Source organism: Canis lupus, chromosome 2, assembly GCF_003254725.2.
Source record: "Canis lupus dingo isolate Sandy chromosome 2, ASM325472v2, whole genome shotgun sequence".
Lineage (NCBI taxonomy): Eukaryota > Metazoa > Chordata > Mammalia > Carnivora > Canidae > Canis > Canis lupus.
Genome location: NC_064244.1, coordinates 77,232,443 through 77,250,083, shown reverse-complemented (window position 1 = coordinate 77,250,083; position 17,641 = coordinate 77,232,443). Strand labels below are relative to the sequence as shown.

General features: G+C 51.4%; 1 protein-coding gene across 4 annotated transcripts in view; it reads right to left on the bottom strand.

Moving 5' to 3' along the window:
- Nucleotides 1–10,996: 10,996 nt before the first annotated feature.
- PLA2G2C (phospholipase A2 group IIC) overlaps nt 10,997–17,641 on the bottom strand; it is a 91,421-nt gene continuing 84,776 nt past the window's right edge. For 3 of the 4 annotated variants that reach the window (XM_025447206.3, XM_035713468.2, XM_025447205.3), the window contains exon 5: nt 10,997–12,430. In XM_025447206.3, coding sequence (XP_025302991.1) covers nt 12,261–12,430 — 170 coding nt within the window. In that variant the 3' untranslated portion in view covers nt 10,997–12,260. Of the gene's footprint in view, nt 12,431–16,268; nt 17,298–17,641 lie in introns of those variants that run through there. The other variant, XM_025447207.3, reaches the window with a different exon arrangement.

Here is a 17,641-nt window from a genome sequence, read left to right as displayed (position 1 = left end):
AGAGTCACAGGCTACTTTGTTTGACAGCTACCCGCTGGGCTGGAAGTCTTTCTTCTTGGCCCTTTCCTTTGAGTGAGGATTCACTCCCTGACTCCCGAGGCTGAAATATTTTTCCTGGCTCTTTGGGAAGCCTCTCTATTCTTTTTGATCCTGCTTCTTCCAAGGAAACTTCTCAGTGGACTGAAGCCCCTCTACCCGTCCCTCTGCTGAATTTGGAACTTGACTGCTTCCTCGAAGACCCCTCCCTTCCCACGGCCTCTCCTACCACCTTTGGTCTGTTCTGTTCCCTTGTATCCCCTGATAGGTCCCTTCAAACCTCTGCCTCCTCCCTCCCTCTGTCTGCCCCTGCCAGACCTTTGAATAATTAGCTCCCTGGCTCCATCAGGGTTTCTCAAGGGATCCAGGGACTCCTGGGACCAACTACCCAAAGCTAAGAAGAATAATGTTCTTTGGAAACAGACTGGATATTTTATTCGCTTAGATGGGCTTTGGAGACTTCCAGGCAGCTGCTGGGGGTCCCCTCAATCTCTCCCCTAAAATGTATTACACAGCCTCCTTAAAATTACACATTGGTGGTGGGGGGGAGCGACTGGGTGGCGCTGTCGGTTGAGCATCTGACTCTTGATTTTGGCTCAGATCATGATCTCAGGGTCCTGGGATCCAGCCCCATCCTGAGCTATTCACTCAGTGAAGAATCTGCTTGTCCTTCTCTCTCTGCTCCTCCCCTGTGTGCCCTCTCTTTCTCTCTCAAATAAATAAATAAAATCTTTTTTTAAAAATTACATATTGGGGCACCTGAAAAGCTTAGACGTCTCCTCCACAAACACTGGTAAAAAGCTTCAGCTCTCATACCGAATAAACAAACTCAACTTGTCCCATCTGCCAGAAACACAATTCACGTAAAAATACAAAATGGAGCGAAGATGAGATCTAAAAAGCCATGGTTTTACTAAAAGGCTAAAATTTTAGAATGAAACCTGTAAGATCTCTGTGTGCACCATCCGTTTGTGTGTGTGTGTATATGTATGTGATGTACGTGTGATATTGTACTCAAGATGGCATTGCCGACTAATTCATGGAATCCCTTAACAGAGCTATATTCAACATGGCTTAGATAGAAATCAGCACTTCTATTAATTAAGTCTTTCTGAAACACCCAGACATATAGAAACTAACCAAAATATTTTTCAAGCCCATATCATTTGAGGAAATATGCACAAATAAGAACAGTTTAATAGCATTGGTTGGACAAAAACAGCCATGTCTTTTGATTTATCAGCACTGAAGTATTGTTCAAGCATATGTTTTATGTTTTATCAGTAGTTAAATAAGGTAATGTCATATCTACCAGATGTTTAAGATTGTAAAAAAGTATAAATTGAACCTAAGAACAAATGCTGAGTAAAGATGCAGTAAAAATGAATTGCTTGATATCCATGACCTTGTGTAGATCAAGAACCGCAGAAAAGAGAAAACCCTTGTCTTCAACTTTTTCGGCTTTTGTTTCCATGATGATTGCCTAACATGTATGGGCTGTAAAAATGGTTAGTGGAAATAGCTTGAGATGCTGGGTAGTGTTGCTTAATGTTCTAATATGCCCGCCTAAGAACAGTTTCCAGAATTTTTTTACTGGCTTGCAATCTTAACAGTTATGCTACATTAAATTAAGTAATAGATATTCATTAAATATCTAAGTCATTTCTAGGGGCACCTGGGTGGCTCATATCACGATCCCGGGGTCCTGGGGTCTGCCTTTGGCTCAGATCCCAATCCCAGGCTTCTGGAGTTGAGTCCTGCTCCCCGCAGGGAGCCTACTTCTCCCTCTGCCTATGTCTCTGCCTCTCTCTGTGTGTCTCTCATGAATAAATAAATAAAATCTTTTAAAAAAGTCATTTCTAATCACTTAGTAGTCAGATAAACCACTAAGACATTAATTACCAAGCACAAATTCAAGCTTATACACTTTTGGCTTTTTATTCTTATATGGTATAAAGAAATTTCTTTGAGTCTATTAATAAACAAGAAAGGCCATACTAGAAGAACCATATATTTCAAGAAATTGTGAGATGGCATATTCATAAAATTTGCTGATTTACTATAGAACATTGATATATACACAGTTAATTATCTACTTCCTTGTTTTCACTGGAAATTAAGATTATGAAGGATTAAGAATTCTAATCAAAATATGTAAATGAATTGCTAGAAATATCTAGGAATAATAAGGGTGAAGGAAAAAACTGCATGCAGAATATGCAAGAATGTGAGCTATATTTCTATTTAGGAAAAAGGAGAATAATTTTGCCTTCAAAAAATAAAAATTAAAAAAAATAATTTTGCCTTCAATGTGCAAGTTATTTAGGGGTTGCTTAATAGTTTTTCCGGAATGAGAAAGAGGAAAATAAGGGACAAAAAAAACATTTGAGTGGATATAGAAGGTGTAGGGAGTTAGTGGAAAAGGAATTTCATGTCAACGGTCAAGATGGCTTAGATCGAATTGATTTATTTATAAGGTCTTAAAAATGAGCCAGATAGTGTGCAGGTGCAGAACTAGAGTTTGGTTTTGTTTCTGCTGAAACAAAAAGCTTTTCTTGGATTATTGGTCTGCTCTTTGTAAGAGATTGTAGGTTTTTCTTTACCTTTTAAGTAAAACTGCCTAGGAAACAAAGATTGTGTTCTATCCGCATAATTTCACAAGTTTATGTTAACTATATCATGTCATTGATTATTTAAGAGAACACAGGCTTTTCACTTTTTAAAAAAGTTTTATTTATTTAAGAGAGAGAGAGCTGAGGGAGGGGCAAAGGGAAAGGGAGAAGCAGACACCCTCCCCACCCCCGCAGCCCCATTGAGCGCAAAGATGCAGGGCTCCATCCCATGACCCTGAGATCATGACCTGAGCTGAAGTCAGTTGCTTAACCCACTGAGCCCCCCAGGCGCCCTCCAGACTTTTCTTTTAAAAGATCTAGGGTTTTTGTTTCGTTTTTATATTTCTGACAATTTTGCCTTCCCAAAAATCAATTCCTAAATGAAATCTTGATCTTAAACTGACCTTGAACTGGGTCCCTGGAAAATCTCCAGGGATTTGTTCTTTCACATTTGTAAAAAGAGAGATGTTAAAAATAATCCGGTTTATTTGACATGTTGAATCGCATGGCAGGCACTGTCAAATCAGAAGTGCTTTAACTTTTCCTGTTATATTTGTATGGGTAAATATTTTAAATTAATATAAATATTTTCGAAATTGCATGAAGTTCATAGAAATTTGTCAATGCTTTGCAGCTTTTGAAATGTCCTGGTATAACGTTATTAGTCATAATTCTAGTTATTATCTTAATGTGTTGTAAGTCACAGAGACAATTACATTCCCTTGTCAGTTAATTGTATTATAATGAACTCTCACCAGATCTTTAGCCACAGCCATTTTAAGCCTTTTGTCATTTACAGATAGTAAGTTTTCCTCTGATGCTTTCCCGAAAAGGTCATATAATCAGTTGGCAGCCAAAATGCTTCATCCTAATTAGCAAGGACTATTTCAGAGACCCCGGGAAAGGACCAGGGCAGGTATTCTGGGGAACAGTCTTCTGATGACATTGAATAACCTTTAGATCACGTAGCTGCCTTGCATAAGGATTTCCAGAACTAGCAGAGAAGCTGATGGGTTCATCAAATTGCTAACCCAAGATCAAGCAGAACAAGAATTAATTGCACGGGACTGAATTAACCAGTGAAGGATGATCTCAGTTTTTGCACCGAACTTTGCTGTTTTTCTTAATGTTCTATTTTCTGGATTTAAAGAATTCCTTTCCCTTTTATCTCAAGCTGTCTAGAACTCAGGACAATTTAGTAGATGGTGCTTTTGCAAACAGAAACAGAACAGGTTCCCTGATCCCTCCAGAATTTGGAAACCCATATGGAGTATTCTTTTCAAGGTAATATAATTATTTACCTAAGTTCAATAAGGATCTGTTTCCTTATGACAGGACATCATTGGAAACTGGTTATATTCCCAAGGCCTTGCTTGGGTTGTCATAGTTGAGAATGATGTGCCTAGAACAAAATGGAAGAAACTAAGGTTGATTTATGGAGCCAATGTGTAAAAGCCCTGTTGGAAAAACCAGCCTGGTACCTGGCTTTATGGACCCCCAGCCTTGTAGGTGAGTAAGGAATGTCACTTCCTGGCAGATCCAGGGACCTTAGGACACCTTGGGGGACCTTGAGAAGAGAGGAATTCACCCAAATCTATAGGTATTGCCAGAAAGATCTGGTGGTGAGTTCTTGGCTTTGCTTTCTTATGAAAGATTCCAGCAAAGAAAAGTTTAAAATGCCTGTGTGGTCAATTGCCATCTTTGCTGCCCTTGTGTGAAAAATCATGCCAAATCTAATGACATGAGACGTATTGAATAAGCAAGAGTCAAAAAGAGAGGTGACCGTAGAGACAGATTTTCAAAATTTTAGTGGGAAACTATGGCCCACCTGCCTGGGTTTTTAAATTATAGTCCTATTAATTGTCTGAGCTATTTTGGCCTTTGGTGAAACTCCATTTTCCTGTCTATTTTGTTGCCTACCTATAAACTGGACTGGATCCTGCCATCTGCATGCTGTGTCAGATCTTCTAGTTTCCTTCGAGGTCCAGCTACAACTCTCCAACCTGAAGTTTCCAATTTTCCTGCTGACCTGGAGTTACTGAGAACTAAATCCCACTGCCTAGATCCTTATGGGGAGGATCTGAAGAAACCCTGGGAGCTGAGGCTGGACATTTCCACTCTCTTCTCGGAGAAATAGACACAGGCTGGGCCACTGATGACTGGGCCGTCACTGAGGACATTCAAGCCACAAACCAGGAGTTCCTTTGGATTTCCTCTGTTGTTCTCATTTCACCACCTGAAGATGCTCCAGGCTCCACATCTAGAAATCTCGACTGGCTGCCTTCTGGACTCAGAAACTAGGTTTCGTCTTGCACGAGCCACCGACGTTTGGTTTCTTTTATTGGTATAGAAATCTCCCCCATTTAGATACCTGGTACTTTGCAGCATCCAGCAAACGCCCTCTACTACCAAGTCTGACGGATGGTTCTGTGGGTCATTTCTGAACAAAGTGACCGATGAGAAATGGACTCATATTGTTCAGAAAGGAGAATGTCTTTTCTTTCCTTGAACAAGAACGGGGATGGATGAAGACTCTCTCCTTGACCAAACTTCAGTGAGGCTCCTCTGAGATCCCCTCTTCAATCAGGCCTGACCTTTGGGCTTCTGTGTCCATCTTGGCCTTTCCGACATGTAGCAAAAGCTCTGCTGGGGCAGTTTGGCAAGAACACCCACCCGCCCTCAATATCTGGTTAAATTCGTCACCTCACCACCCCCTAGGAGATGTCTGGTCACCAGGCCTGCCTTCAGCAAGAATCCTGTTTTGTTTTGTTTAAAAGATTTTATTTATTTGTTCATGAGAGACAGAGACAGAGAGAGATAGGAAGAGACACAGGCAGAGGGAGAAGCAGGCTCCCCATGGGAACCCCGATGTGGGACTCGATCCCAGGACCCCGGGATCATGACCTGAGCCCAAGGCAGAAGCTCAACCACTAAGCCACCCAGATGTCCCAGCAAGAATCCTGTTAAATCACTTTAGCAAGAACCCCCTACCATCTTAAGGATTCTCCACCCACAGAACCGCCACCCCCAGTCCCTCCTTGGCTGTAAATCCCCACTTTTCTGCTTCAGTTGAGGGCAGTTGTATAGTGAGGTCTTTTTTCCCCTCATTGCTTCAGTTCTTGAATGAAATCTGCTTTTACTTGAACGTCTGTCCGGCTCTGGTTTTCCACATCAGCATCTCTGCCCAGATCTAGGTCAGAACCCTGCATCCTCCGGAAGCTCTGCTCCCCCCACCCCATTCTTCAGAGCCCTGCAGGGAGGGGCTGCCAACACTTTCCTGGGACTCGGGTGACACCTAGTGGTCATTCTAGGTGGCTGCCCAGGCTGTGCTCCACACCCCCGGGCCCCCTTGCTCCTGGACCCTGTGGCAGACTGGGGATGCCCGGGAGAGCGCAGGGACAGGATCAGCATCCCCTCTGTCATCCTTTATTGCCATCAACACTGCCTCCCACAGAGAGCAGACCGGGCCACACGGCCCTGAGCACACCACCCCCACCCTGCCCACACCTCCTCCATTTCTCCGTCCTGCAAAGTGTGCATCTTAATGGAGAGCACACTGTGGGGTTTGAGGATGAAATGAGGCCATGGAGGGGAATGTCCTGGCACAGGGCCTGGCATGAAGAACGGAAACCATCAGCACTGGTGACTCGTGCCCTTGGCTGGCATTTCAGACCAAAGGTCCCCAGGGCCAGATTGGCAGAAAGCAGTAAGTAGAAGGAAGAAGGAGCTATGGAACATTCATGGGGACATTCTCCCCAAAATGGAAACCTGGCAGAAGCAAAGCCGTGGTTTAGCAAGAAAATCTGGCTCCGTGCATATGGGTGTGAGGGGGAGAGGGAGGGAGGCAGAGAAGGAGGAGGGGAGAGAGGGGGAGAGAGGCAGTGGGAAGGTTCTGGGGCGCACCCGTGGCCCCAAACCCACAGCCGGGCACCTGGCACCTGCCCAGCCTTGATCTCACTCAGCTGGGCCGAAGAGCCATCCCCCCTCTTGCTCAGGACTGGACCGTGAACCGGAGAGGAGGCCCTCTCCTCCCCAGGGGTTGGCACGGCAACGCTGGCTGTCAGCTACCCAGTAGTGGCTTCCTAACGAGCAGCTGACACCACCAACTGTGACAAGCACAGTCCGGGAGGCAGGGGTGCCCGGCACGCGGGCGCTGGGCCCTGCCAACAGCAACCCAGCTGGAATACCCACGCTCTGCCTGGGCAGGCCGGCCGGGCTCTCGGGCTCTCAGGGCCCTGTAAGGAGAGTGGGGTTTATTAAGCGCTTACTGTATGCCAAGCACATGTGCTCAGAGCTTTGTGCATGCCGTGTCATTCGATCCTCTTAGCGACCCTGCCAGGTGCGGGCTCGTCACAATTTCTCAAAGGAGCAAACGGAGGCCCAGAGAAGTGTGAAATGAGGATGGATAATTCCTGGGATCCTTCCGATGATCAATAAGACAATGGATTTGGGAAAGAGAATGGTCAGATGGGCGCAAATACTAAGTTTTTGGTCCCATGAAAACCCTGGTCCCTGGGTCCCCCAGGCCCAGAAAGAAGAGGGGCTTGTGTGAAGTCATCCTTCCTCTAGCTGCCTTCCCCCCCAAGACCTGGGCTTTCTCTCTCAAGCCTCACCATTTGCCACCCCCTCTAGCTTCACCCCTGCTCCGCACTCATCTCTGCTCTTGTCTGACCCCAGCCTCCCTCCTGGCCTCCGCCCAGCACAGGCCCCTCCTCTCTGCCTTGCCCGGCTAACTCCCACTTATCCTCCAGGTGGGTCCAAAGGCTTTGCTGACCAGCAGACCCGGATGCGGTGCCCCCAGTGCCTGCATCTGCACCCTCCTTCCCCGTTCCTCACTGTCCTGTTGTCACCTGTGTGTCCCCACCTGAGCCGGGGGGCTCAGGTTGAGGGGGGACCCCTCCTACTCCCCCTGAATCCATTGTGCTCAGCCCAATCTCACCACACCAAGTGTTCGGGTGATGGATGAACGAAACCACACAACGGGTTAGCGCCTTAGCCAGAACCAGAGCCTAGGCCTCCCTCCAGGGCCAGTGTTTAACCCCCTGGAGTAACTTTTTTGGTCACTGCCCCCTCCCCACCAAGACTCCCCAGGGTGGGGTACAGGGGGCAGAGGCTGGCAACACTGGGCTCAAGTCCCCTGCTCTGGACGTGTTAACCGTGTGGAGCTCTTGACACCTGCCTGGGGATGAGTCAGGCGTTCTGTGTTCGAAGGTAGCACTGTGTCTGGACAAGATGAGCGCTCAGCCCCTGGGGGCTCCTTGGGGGGCATGTGGGCTCCCCGTCTCTTTGCTCAGGGACTCGGGGCCTGGGCCATGCCCCCACTTTGTTCTTTCGTCTGGATGGGATTCCACACTTGCCAGTGGGCTCAGTCATGCCTGACCCTTCACAGGAGCCACCAGGCCAGGCCCTCACTGACCCAGAAACCCAGTCACCTCGCTCCCCACCACGCCCCAGCCCGCGCCCGCCTCCCAGACCCACAGCTGGCCCCCGCTGCCATATGCCATATGCTGCGCTCCCCACATCTGCTCATCCCTGCGCCTTTCACAGCTTCACAGACACCCCGGGAGTGGGAACGGGGACCGCGACTCCGCAGACTTGGCCCCCACGTGCGCAGCCAGCGTCTCCGCCGTGGGGCGCTGAGCCCAGCCCCTGCCCTGGGTGGACGGTGCACCCACGCCCCACCCCCTCGCTGGCTGATGGCTCCTCCAGACACGAGAAACAGCCCATCCACAGGGGGCTACTGTGAAAATACATCCACGTTCGCTGCAAGGCTGTCTCCCCCGAGGTGGGGGGCTCACCCCTCAGTGCCAAGCGGTGAAGGGATGAAGGAATGAGTGTGAGAGAGACCCGCCGCCTTCACACTCATCCTCCCTGTTACCACGTGCCCCCGAGGACACTGCGGCTCCAGGCGCCTGAGCTCCCCAAGTGCACACAGGTGGAAAGTGGTTGTGTTGCAGAGAATGAGGGTGGGGCCCCCCACTGCTCCCAGGCTCCTCAGGGGGACCGCAAGGCTCTCCTCAACCCAGCCCTGCCCACCTCCTCACTTTTGTTGGTTCTGGAAAACCACTCCCCACATTCCACACTCCCCACTGGGAGCTACTTGTGATCCTGTCACAGTCCATGTTCTCTTGACCACGTGTCATTCAACATCCACATCAGCGATGGGCAGAGGCTCTTGCCCTCATGAGCTTACACTCCCGCGGGGTAGACGGACCATGAGTACAGGTGCACTGAGCTGCAGGGAACAGAACTGGAAGGGGCAGGACGAGGGAGAAGGCCTAGGCCGGAGGGTGGGGGGCAGTATCAAATAGGGTGGTCGGCATCAGCTTCACGAGGGAGGTGAGATGGCAGCAAAGCTGGAGGAGATAGGGAGTGAGCCGTGGGCAAAGCCCCTTCCAGGCAGAGGGAACAGCCAGGTGGGGACAGGTCCTCCAAAGAGAGCGTGCCCGGGGTGCTCAAGGACCAGCATGGAGGCTAGAGTAGCCAAGGTGGTGTGGGGAGAGACCAGAGGAGGCGAGTCCAGAAGTGGGGGCCAATGGGGACCTCTTGGGCCCTGGGAGGACGTTGGCTCTTAGAGGGAGAAGGGGAGCCAGTGGAGGACGGGAGTAGAGCGGGGACCTGGTCAGACGCCAGGCACTGTGCTTGCTGACCAGCTGCTGCGCGGAGAAGAGATTGCAGAGGCCCGGGTGGGGGCGGAGAGAACGAGAAGAGCAGGTGCCGTAGCCCAGGTGATGGCGACTCCAACCGTCGTGGCAGCCACGAAGGTGGTGAGAAGTGGTCAGATTCGAGATGTTTCCTCTCTCATTTTATTTTTTTAATGTGTGCCTTTTACTAAGTATTTTATAAATACATACAGAATCTAGTTTTATTTTGAAAGGAGTGCCAACAGATTGGATGTGGGATGTGAGATATGAGAGAAAGAATTTGACATGCAGATTTTTGGCCTGGGGGGGGGCAAAGATGGAGGCGGGCCCCTCAGCTGAGATGGGGAGGGGCAGGTGGCAGGGATTCATATTGAATTACCTTCCATCCTTCTCCCCGGGGAGGCTCTGCACCCCCCTGGCCATCCTGAGTCCCCCGATGAGGTGTCAGACCCCCAGCACTCCCCCTGGGAAGCCAGGCCTGGCCCTCCTGGGTGGCGGTCATTGCTCCCCACGCTGACCCCGTTCCAGCATTCTGCAGCCTGCAGTAGTATCATTGTCTGTTGACTTGTGTTCCCCTGATCTGCGAGCTACTTGGAGTCTGATGCATCTTTATTTCTCTGCTCTTAGCACAGGGCCTGGCTTGGAGTAGGCCCTGAGGGTTTACTTGTTGATGGGTGAATGGCTGTCCTTCCAGGAGAGCAGATTTCTCAGCAAAAGTCAACGACATCCCTCTGCAATCCCAGCTCTCAGAACCAAGTGGGGTTTGGATGCCAGCACGGGCCCATTCCCTCTAACTTACGCATCAGGGGTTGAGACCCAGGGAGAGGAAGGTGGCCTGGATCTCTCACCGGAGCCTCTGTCTTCCCTACTGGGCACAGCCCCGGCCCTCTGTCTCCTCTGTGGCAGATGCCAGATATGCCCAGAGTCCTGAGCTGGCCTCTGCTGTGGTCAGAACCCCCTAGGAGTGGAGGGGCCTGGCTTGGACCCAACCACACTAATTCCACACCTGCTTTTCTGCAACCGCCTACTTCAGACCTTTACGACTATTGCCATGGATGCCCACCAACCTCAAGCTCCTCTTCTGCAGTTGTAATTAATAGAGCACATGCGGGTAGGGAAGGAAGGAAATAAAGAAGGAAGGAAGAGAAGGAGGAGAGAGGGGGAGGGAGGGAGGGAGGGAGGGAGAAGGAAGGGCAGATGAATTTACCACTCGACCTTGCCAGCTGAGCGAGGCAGAGCCCAGAGCCCCAGCTCCCAGACCCTCTGCTGACCACCCGCCCCTGGCTTCCCTTACTGTCTCTTCACATGAGTGACAGCATCACTCAATCCAGATTTTAAGTGGCTGAACTTGAACTTCTAAAGGCTGCTACAGCTCTTGAAGCTCTCCCCAGGATTTTTAGACCTGATTTTATTTGTTTTCCTAAAACCTCTGAATCCCTGATGCCCTGCACCGTGCCCGACGCTTAGTGGGGGGCTCACGACATGTTTGTTGGATGACCGTGTGATTACAGGCCTCTGCGTGTTTTCCCTTATATGAAGGTGGCCTTTCTCCTCTCAGACCTGCAAGGTTCAGGGCAGGGGCCACGTCCACAATATTTTGTGGCCTCAAGCTGCAGCACAGGGCCGAGAACCCAGCAGTCTCCATGAATGAAGACCAGTTACATCAGTGCGCTATACAGTGTAACAGGCCACGCTACAACTTAGTGACTTCAAATGTCAGCCTTTATTCGGCTCACAGTTCTGCAATTGGCAACTTAGCCTGGGCTGAGCCGGGCACACAGTTGTTCCAGTTCCAGCTAGTTTCTCTCGTGGGTCACCGTCTGCAATGCGTGGGCTTTGCTGATCTTTGCTGAGCGCTCTCACATGTCTGAGGTCTGAGTAGACACAGCAGGGCTGATGGACTCTGGCTCCCATCTGCCAGGGGGTCCGCCCAGGCTTTTTCTCGGCAGAGCTCGGCATCCAGAGAGTTAGAGCACCAGGCCTCCAGAAGCCTAGGCTGGGAAACTGGTAGACCGTCCATAGGTTCCACGACATTCTATTGGCCAATGTCATTCACAAGGCCGGCGTGGAGTTCAGATTCCAACTGGGAAAAATAGACTCGACTTCTTGATGGGCAGAGCTGAGCGTCCCTTCACGAGAGGCAAGGATAAGAGAGGTAAGGACACTTGTGGCCAATTTTGCAACCTGCCATACCAGTTGGGCATTATAAACAATAGAGCCCGCTCAGGTCAGGTCACTTCGGTGTTGGTTAGAATCTAAGTCTGATATCACCAGGGGCTTCTGGATTTGGACGGAAATTTCGGGGATCTCTGACACCCCCTTCCAGGCCCTCTTTCTCTCCCTTTGACAACATCCTGGTCGTGACACTCACGTGGCAGTGGTGGCTGTGGATATCCTCACACTGTGTCCAGATGAAAATGGCATTAATTTTTCCTACCTGAGGGATGTCAGAGAACAGAACCCGAACAGAGGAGAGACGAAATCCCAGTGCACCTCTCGGATCCTCAGCTGTGTGCAAAGACCATGTTTTGCAGGATCCCTGCTCTGCCCCCAGCTGGACATGGGTTGTGTGCCCAGTCCCCAAGTCCACCCTGCATCCTGATTTTGGGGTAGGAGTGGAGGGAGAGTTTAGGGTAGATCCTGGGTCCCCTTCCACCTCCTGGAAATCCCTGGATGGGGGTTGGGAACATCTTTCTCTCCTGTCACCTGTTAAATTGCTTCTTAGCACTTAACGACTTTCAGAAGGTGTTATTTATTTGTGTCTATGAGTAGGGGCTGTCTCCCTCCACGGCGTGCCAGGATTTTATCTTTTCTATTGCTGATCGGCAGCCCTCTGGTTGGGAGCACCCTAGGCCAGGTGCTGAAGGGTGACTGCAGAAATGGAGCTGTTGGGGATGGCGTGAGAAGGTTTCCGGGAGGGACAGGTGACACTGGAGCGATGCTGACCCACAGGGGGGCCGGCGGCTGCCTAGCACTGGAGCTTCCTCCTGCCGCAGCGGGGCCGGCTGGAGAAGAGCTGCTTGAAGTTTTTCTCGTAGGTGGGCAGGCTCGCTCTGAAGCAGTACGCAGATTGCTTGTCACACTCACATGCCCGCAGCCCACAGAGGCAGCTGACGCTGGGACCCAGGGGACACTTGCCTGCAGAGAGAGAAGGGTCACTAGGGGCTCCGCTTGGTTCTAAGGTCAGGGAAAACAGGGGCTTGCTGCAAGGGGGTCAAGGATTGAACAGAGAGGGAGGAATTTGGGAGTCCGTCTCCTGTGTCCCCAGTCACACCTGGACATGCCACAGGACTAGAGTGAAGAGAAGCAGGGAGGAAATGGGAGAGGGAGCAGGGGTAGGGTGGCTGGGCCGCAATGGGGAGGGGTGCCCTGAGCCGGCCTGCAGGTCAACAAGACGGGACCCACTTCTCAGAGCTCACCTCACAGTTCCAGCTGCTTGCTTGACATCTCGCGTGGACGTGTCCGGCATCTCCAACTTCAGGCGTTCAGAGGGAACACTTGATGCAGCGCTCCCTCCACCCACCGGCCTGTCCTTCACCCACGCTCCCGGCTCGCAAACCGCACCACCTCCTACTCGAGCCAGAAAGTGAGCAGCAGCCTGGGTTCCTCCCCGCCTTCCACTTTGCACATCCATCCACTTTGCACATCCAGTCCACAGCAAGCGCCACTGATGCCTCTGTTTAAAATACTTCCGGCTCCACCCCCTTCCCTCCACCTTCTTGGCCGCTACCCCCAATCCCTGTCCCCTCCAGCTGTCCTCTCTAACAGGAGGAAACGCACAGGGGCCTTCCTAAACTGTCACCTGGATGGGGTCCTCTCTCCTGCCTAAGCCCCAGCGCAGTTTCCCAGTGTTGGGGGAAGACATCCACATCCTCACCAGGCGTGATCTGGCCCCCGCCAACCTCTCCGTCCCCACTGTCCTTCGCTCTGCTCCAGGCACGCTGGCCTATCACATGCCTGCTTTGGTCTTGTCCCGGGGCCTTTGTTCTCACCGTTCTGTCTAAAACACTTCCCTCCAGGATCTTCAAGTGACTTGGATCCATTATCTTCTTTGGGTCTCGGTCAGATTTCCCCTCCTCAGAGAGCCCTCCCGGACCCCTGATCTAGGGCTCCCTCCAGCCACTCTTCCGCACATCCCGGTTATTTCATTCCCTGTGCCTTGCACAACCCGTACGCCTCTTATGGGTCGGCTTGCATGTGTCCGTCTTCCCTCAGTGGAGTGTGAGCTCTGTGAGGCCCGCGCTTTGCCTGTCTTGTCTGCACGGCATCCCCAGTGTGCAGAACAAATGCTGGTGCATGGTAGGTGCTCAACTGAGGGTCCCTGACGAATGTAGCCTCTCTCTATGGGCCTTTGGGATTGAGTGTCTGCCCTTAGGCCAAGTCACCACTAGATGGAGATCTTTTATTTAGTTGTCAGAACTGTAGTGCTGAGAGAGAGAGAGAGAGAGAGAGAGAGAGAGAGAGTGTGTGTGTGTGTGTGGGTGTGTGTGGGTGTGTTCCACTCTCCTCTGAGGGTTGAGGGTGAGGAAGGGAGGCAGCCAGACTCCCCAGTTTGTTGACCATGGGCAAGTTAGCCTCAGTATCCATATTTACAAAATGATGATAAAAATATTAGTGTCAAAAATAAATAATGATGTCTACTGGGCAGGATCGTTGGGAGGATTTTCGCTGCTGTTTACAGAGGGAGTGGTTTGGACGTGGCAGGCTCGCCCAGAGTGCTCCGTAAGGGCTTTTGGTGACGGTGATGGTGAAGCATCTGGGAAGGAGAGGAAGGATGGTGAAGCATCAACCCCTTTGAGGTTGGCCCCAGTGCTGGCTGTCCTGTTTGTTTGCTTTTCTCCCTCTGAAGTCCGATTCTGGCAGCAAGCTGTCCTCCCACATCTCTCTGGAGACTCAGTTTCTCAAGGCACATCGACACCCACCCCCTATGCTTCAGCTGTGCCCTCCATGCACCCTCATGAAATGTGCCAGGGATGCTCCTGCCCCTGGCTCTCTGCTCCTGTCATTCCCACTGTTCCTGATACCTGGCTCACCTTTGTCCTCCCTCTTTCCATCTGTGAAGATCCTCCAGGATCCATCAAGCCCCAGCTCCTCCAGGAGCCTCTCTCAAGCCCCTGTCCCTTCCAGGCCTCTCGTCACCACTGCCACCGCCGTACCCAGCACACCCCTTGCTTCCCTCTGGGGTGGCTGCTGTGGTCTACAGGGGCCCACTTGGACTCATGGCTGGTGTTCTCAGGGGGCTACTTGGGTGCAGGGCACCGCCCCTTCAACCACACTCTCCTCCAGAAAGGGCCTGGTGTCCCTGTGCTGTCACTCACCCAGGTACTGCCACTCTGCCTTGGCCACTTCCTCTTCCTTGTCCTCTTTCTGGTTACCTCGGTCCTCTGTTCCTCTCTTCCGTTCTTCCATCTCACTTGTCCTTTGTCCTTTCTCTTCGCTGTCCATTTCTTGCTTTAGCTGGTCCTTTCTGACGCCTGGAGTATGACCCTCTCCTGTTGTGCAGTGTGACCTCTAATGCCTCGCCTGGGGCCCAGACCCCCAGAAACTGATCTTGAGCAGGGGTCAATGGCTGTGGACAATCATTTCTGGGGCATCCCACAGCCATGGCCAGACTAGGCCTGTCAAGACCTAGAAGGAGAGGCAGCCCCAGGCCAAGAAATGTCCTCTTTGCAAGCCATCTTTTAAAAACAAGTCTGAATCCAGTTCCTATGTCTTTCAATTTGCTGGTGGAGAAACTGAGACATGAGGAAGGGAACTGATGGCTTCAGGACCATCTCTTTCAGTCCACGAAGTAGACTTCCACAACCAGGAGGAGGCAGGATGCTCTACCTTCCTGCCCACAGCGAACTCTGGTCCTGCCAGGCCTCTGCCTGCCTGTGCCCCAGGCCTCCACCCTCTCTCTAAATCCCCTCCCTGGGCCTCTGGTTCGGTCTCAGGGCTCTGAATGCCATCTGAATGCCCATGACTCTCGGGTTCTCGTCCCAGCCAGGTGTCTCCCCCCGAGCTTTAGACTCCAACATGTGCGTGTCCACTTGACTTCCCCGTCAGGCATCAAAAAAGCATCTCGAACTCAAGAAGGCTCATGCCGAGTGCTTGCCATGTCTCCATAGCCCGTTCTTCTCCATCTGCACAAGCTTGGTCAACTTCTTACCCATGGCTGTTTGGGCCGGGAACCTTGGATCCTGTCTCTTTTTCCTTCCCACCCTGCAACTCATCCATCAGCAGCTCCTGACAATTTACCTCCAAAACACCCAGCATCTGGCACTTCTCTCCTCCAGTCCACCACCCTGTGGAAGCATCTCCCCAGTGCTCACTAGTGGCTCCCCATCTTTCTTCCCTTGCTCCCCATCCTCCATGGGCAGTGGCCAGAGTGATCTTTCTAAAGCAACATTAGAGCACATCCTGCTTCAAACGCTCTGGTGGCTTCCCCTACTACTGAAGGAGAGGGTGCGCTCCTCCCCTGTCCACCCATCCAGTGGCCCCGGGTCCCTGCGCCACACCAGCCTCCACCGTCCTGCTGCCATCGCCTCGGCTCCTGCCACGCTGGCTAAATGCCACTTCCTTGTGAGGGCCTCTGCGGCCACCTGAAGTAGCCATCCCTCCCTCTCCCTGCCGCTGTCATTCCATATCCTGTCGTCTTGTCGCAGCACTGATCCACACCTGAGTGCACTTTATTTCTGAGTATTTTGGGACCTGATCCCCTCCCCCTGCAAGCTCCTTCTGGGCAGGGAGTTTGTCTTCTCAACGCACATCTTCAGCCCTAAACACGCAGTGAGCAGCCCATCACTAAGTGCTACTGCCTCACGGGGCTGGACGCTCACTGTCTTTGGGGCAGCGAAAGGATCCCCATCCTAGGAAACCTGGGAAGCCAGCTTCTCCATCCAGACCCACCATCTGCGTGCTTTAGAATCTCAGGCAAGTTGTTCATCCCCAAGCCTGTTGCCTCAGCTCTCAAATCGGGAAACAGACACTTGCATTAACTATTTCATGAGTTGTTCATTCATTCATTCATCAAACAGGTACAGTGTTCTTAACATGTGCCAGGCCTTTGGCTAATAACTGGAGGTACAGGTCCTCCTGCAAGCAGGCCCCACATTGCATAGCTCCCAGGGCATCCTTCTCTGTGGGTTCTAATGAGGATGAGTCTGCCCCCGCCCCCAAGCCCCCAAGACAGGCTTGTTCCTTGCCCTCCAGAACTCATATTCTGCTTGGTGGGAGAGTGGCTGCATAAATAAGCAAGGTAATTTCAGGTAGACACAAATGCTAGGAGAGAAAAGGGTGATGTGTCAGCGAGTGGAGGTGTTGTGAAGGAATACATTCAGTAATGAAGGAGAAAGGTCTTTGCAAACTGCAAATTCCAGTGGTTGCCATTGTTCACCTTCCCTCGTTGGCAGAGGGAGAAGTCCGAGGTTCAGACATGGAGGTGTAAGTGGCACTATTGGCTGGAACCTAGTCTCTGCCTCCCATGGCCCCTGCACTAATGCACACGTGCATATGTGGGTGGAGGTGGGGGGGTATCTCTGCTGGCTAATCTTAAAGTCCCCTGCAAATGCCAAGTACTTACGTAAGACCACCCAAAGGAGGGATAACAACCTCCCTGGTTGCTCGAGGGAAGCCGTCCCCACCTGGCAAATTAGCCCCAGGGCTTGGGTTACAGGCCTTTCTCTGCAAAGATCTCCCAGTGACATTTAAAGACATGGACAGGCCAAGTTGTTTTTCCCTTTCCCTTCCCTGCTCACCAACTGCATCCCGGATCAGCTGCAGGTTGCTAAGCAACCCAGGGCCAGGCTCTGGGTACAGGATTTCAGAACTTGGAGGCTGGGGTGGGAGGGTGGGGGAGACAGTTAACCCTTGCAGGGCAGCTCTTTGAACCCCGGTGGAACTGGGGTGAGGGAAGAGCTTTTCTTCCTTAGGAGTTAATGATAGTAGCTTGAGGCGCTGCAGGTGCAGAGGAGATGCTTCAGAGAAATCTCCTAACAGTAATGAAGCAAATCCCAGTGCTCTTCTGCAAAAGTCAAAAGGGGAAAAGAAAACTTAGATGCACATAGAAGTCTCAGCTTCCAAAAGGAAAGGCATTACCTAAGCACCTGCTATGGGCCTGACCCTTTATCTGGGTTACTTTGGTAACTTTATGAAGTACAGATTATTAACCCCATTTTACAGATGAAGAGACTAAGGCCCAGGCTAGTTGTGCAATTATCCAGCTAGAAGGGGTGGAGCTGGGATACAGACCCAGCTCTGCCTGACTCCAAAGGATGTGCTCTCTTTGGGCCTCTTAGCAGGGTACATAAAGCTCAGAAGATCTTTCAGAACAGAAAGATCTGGGGCATCACGGAGGAGCCGAGTCTC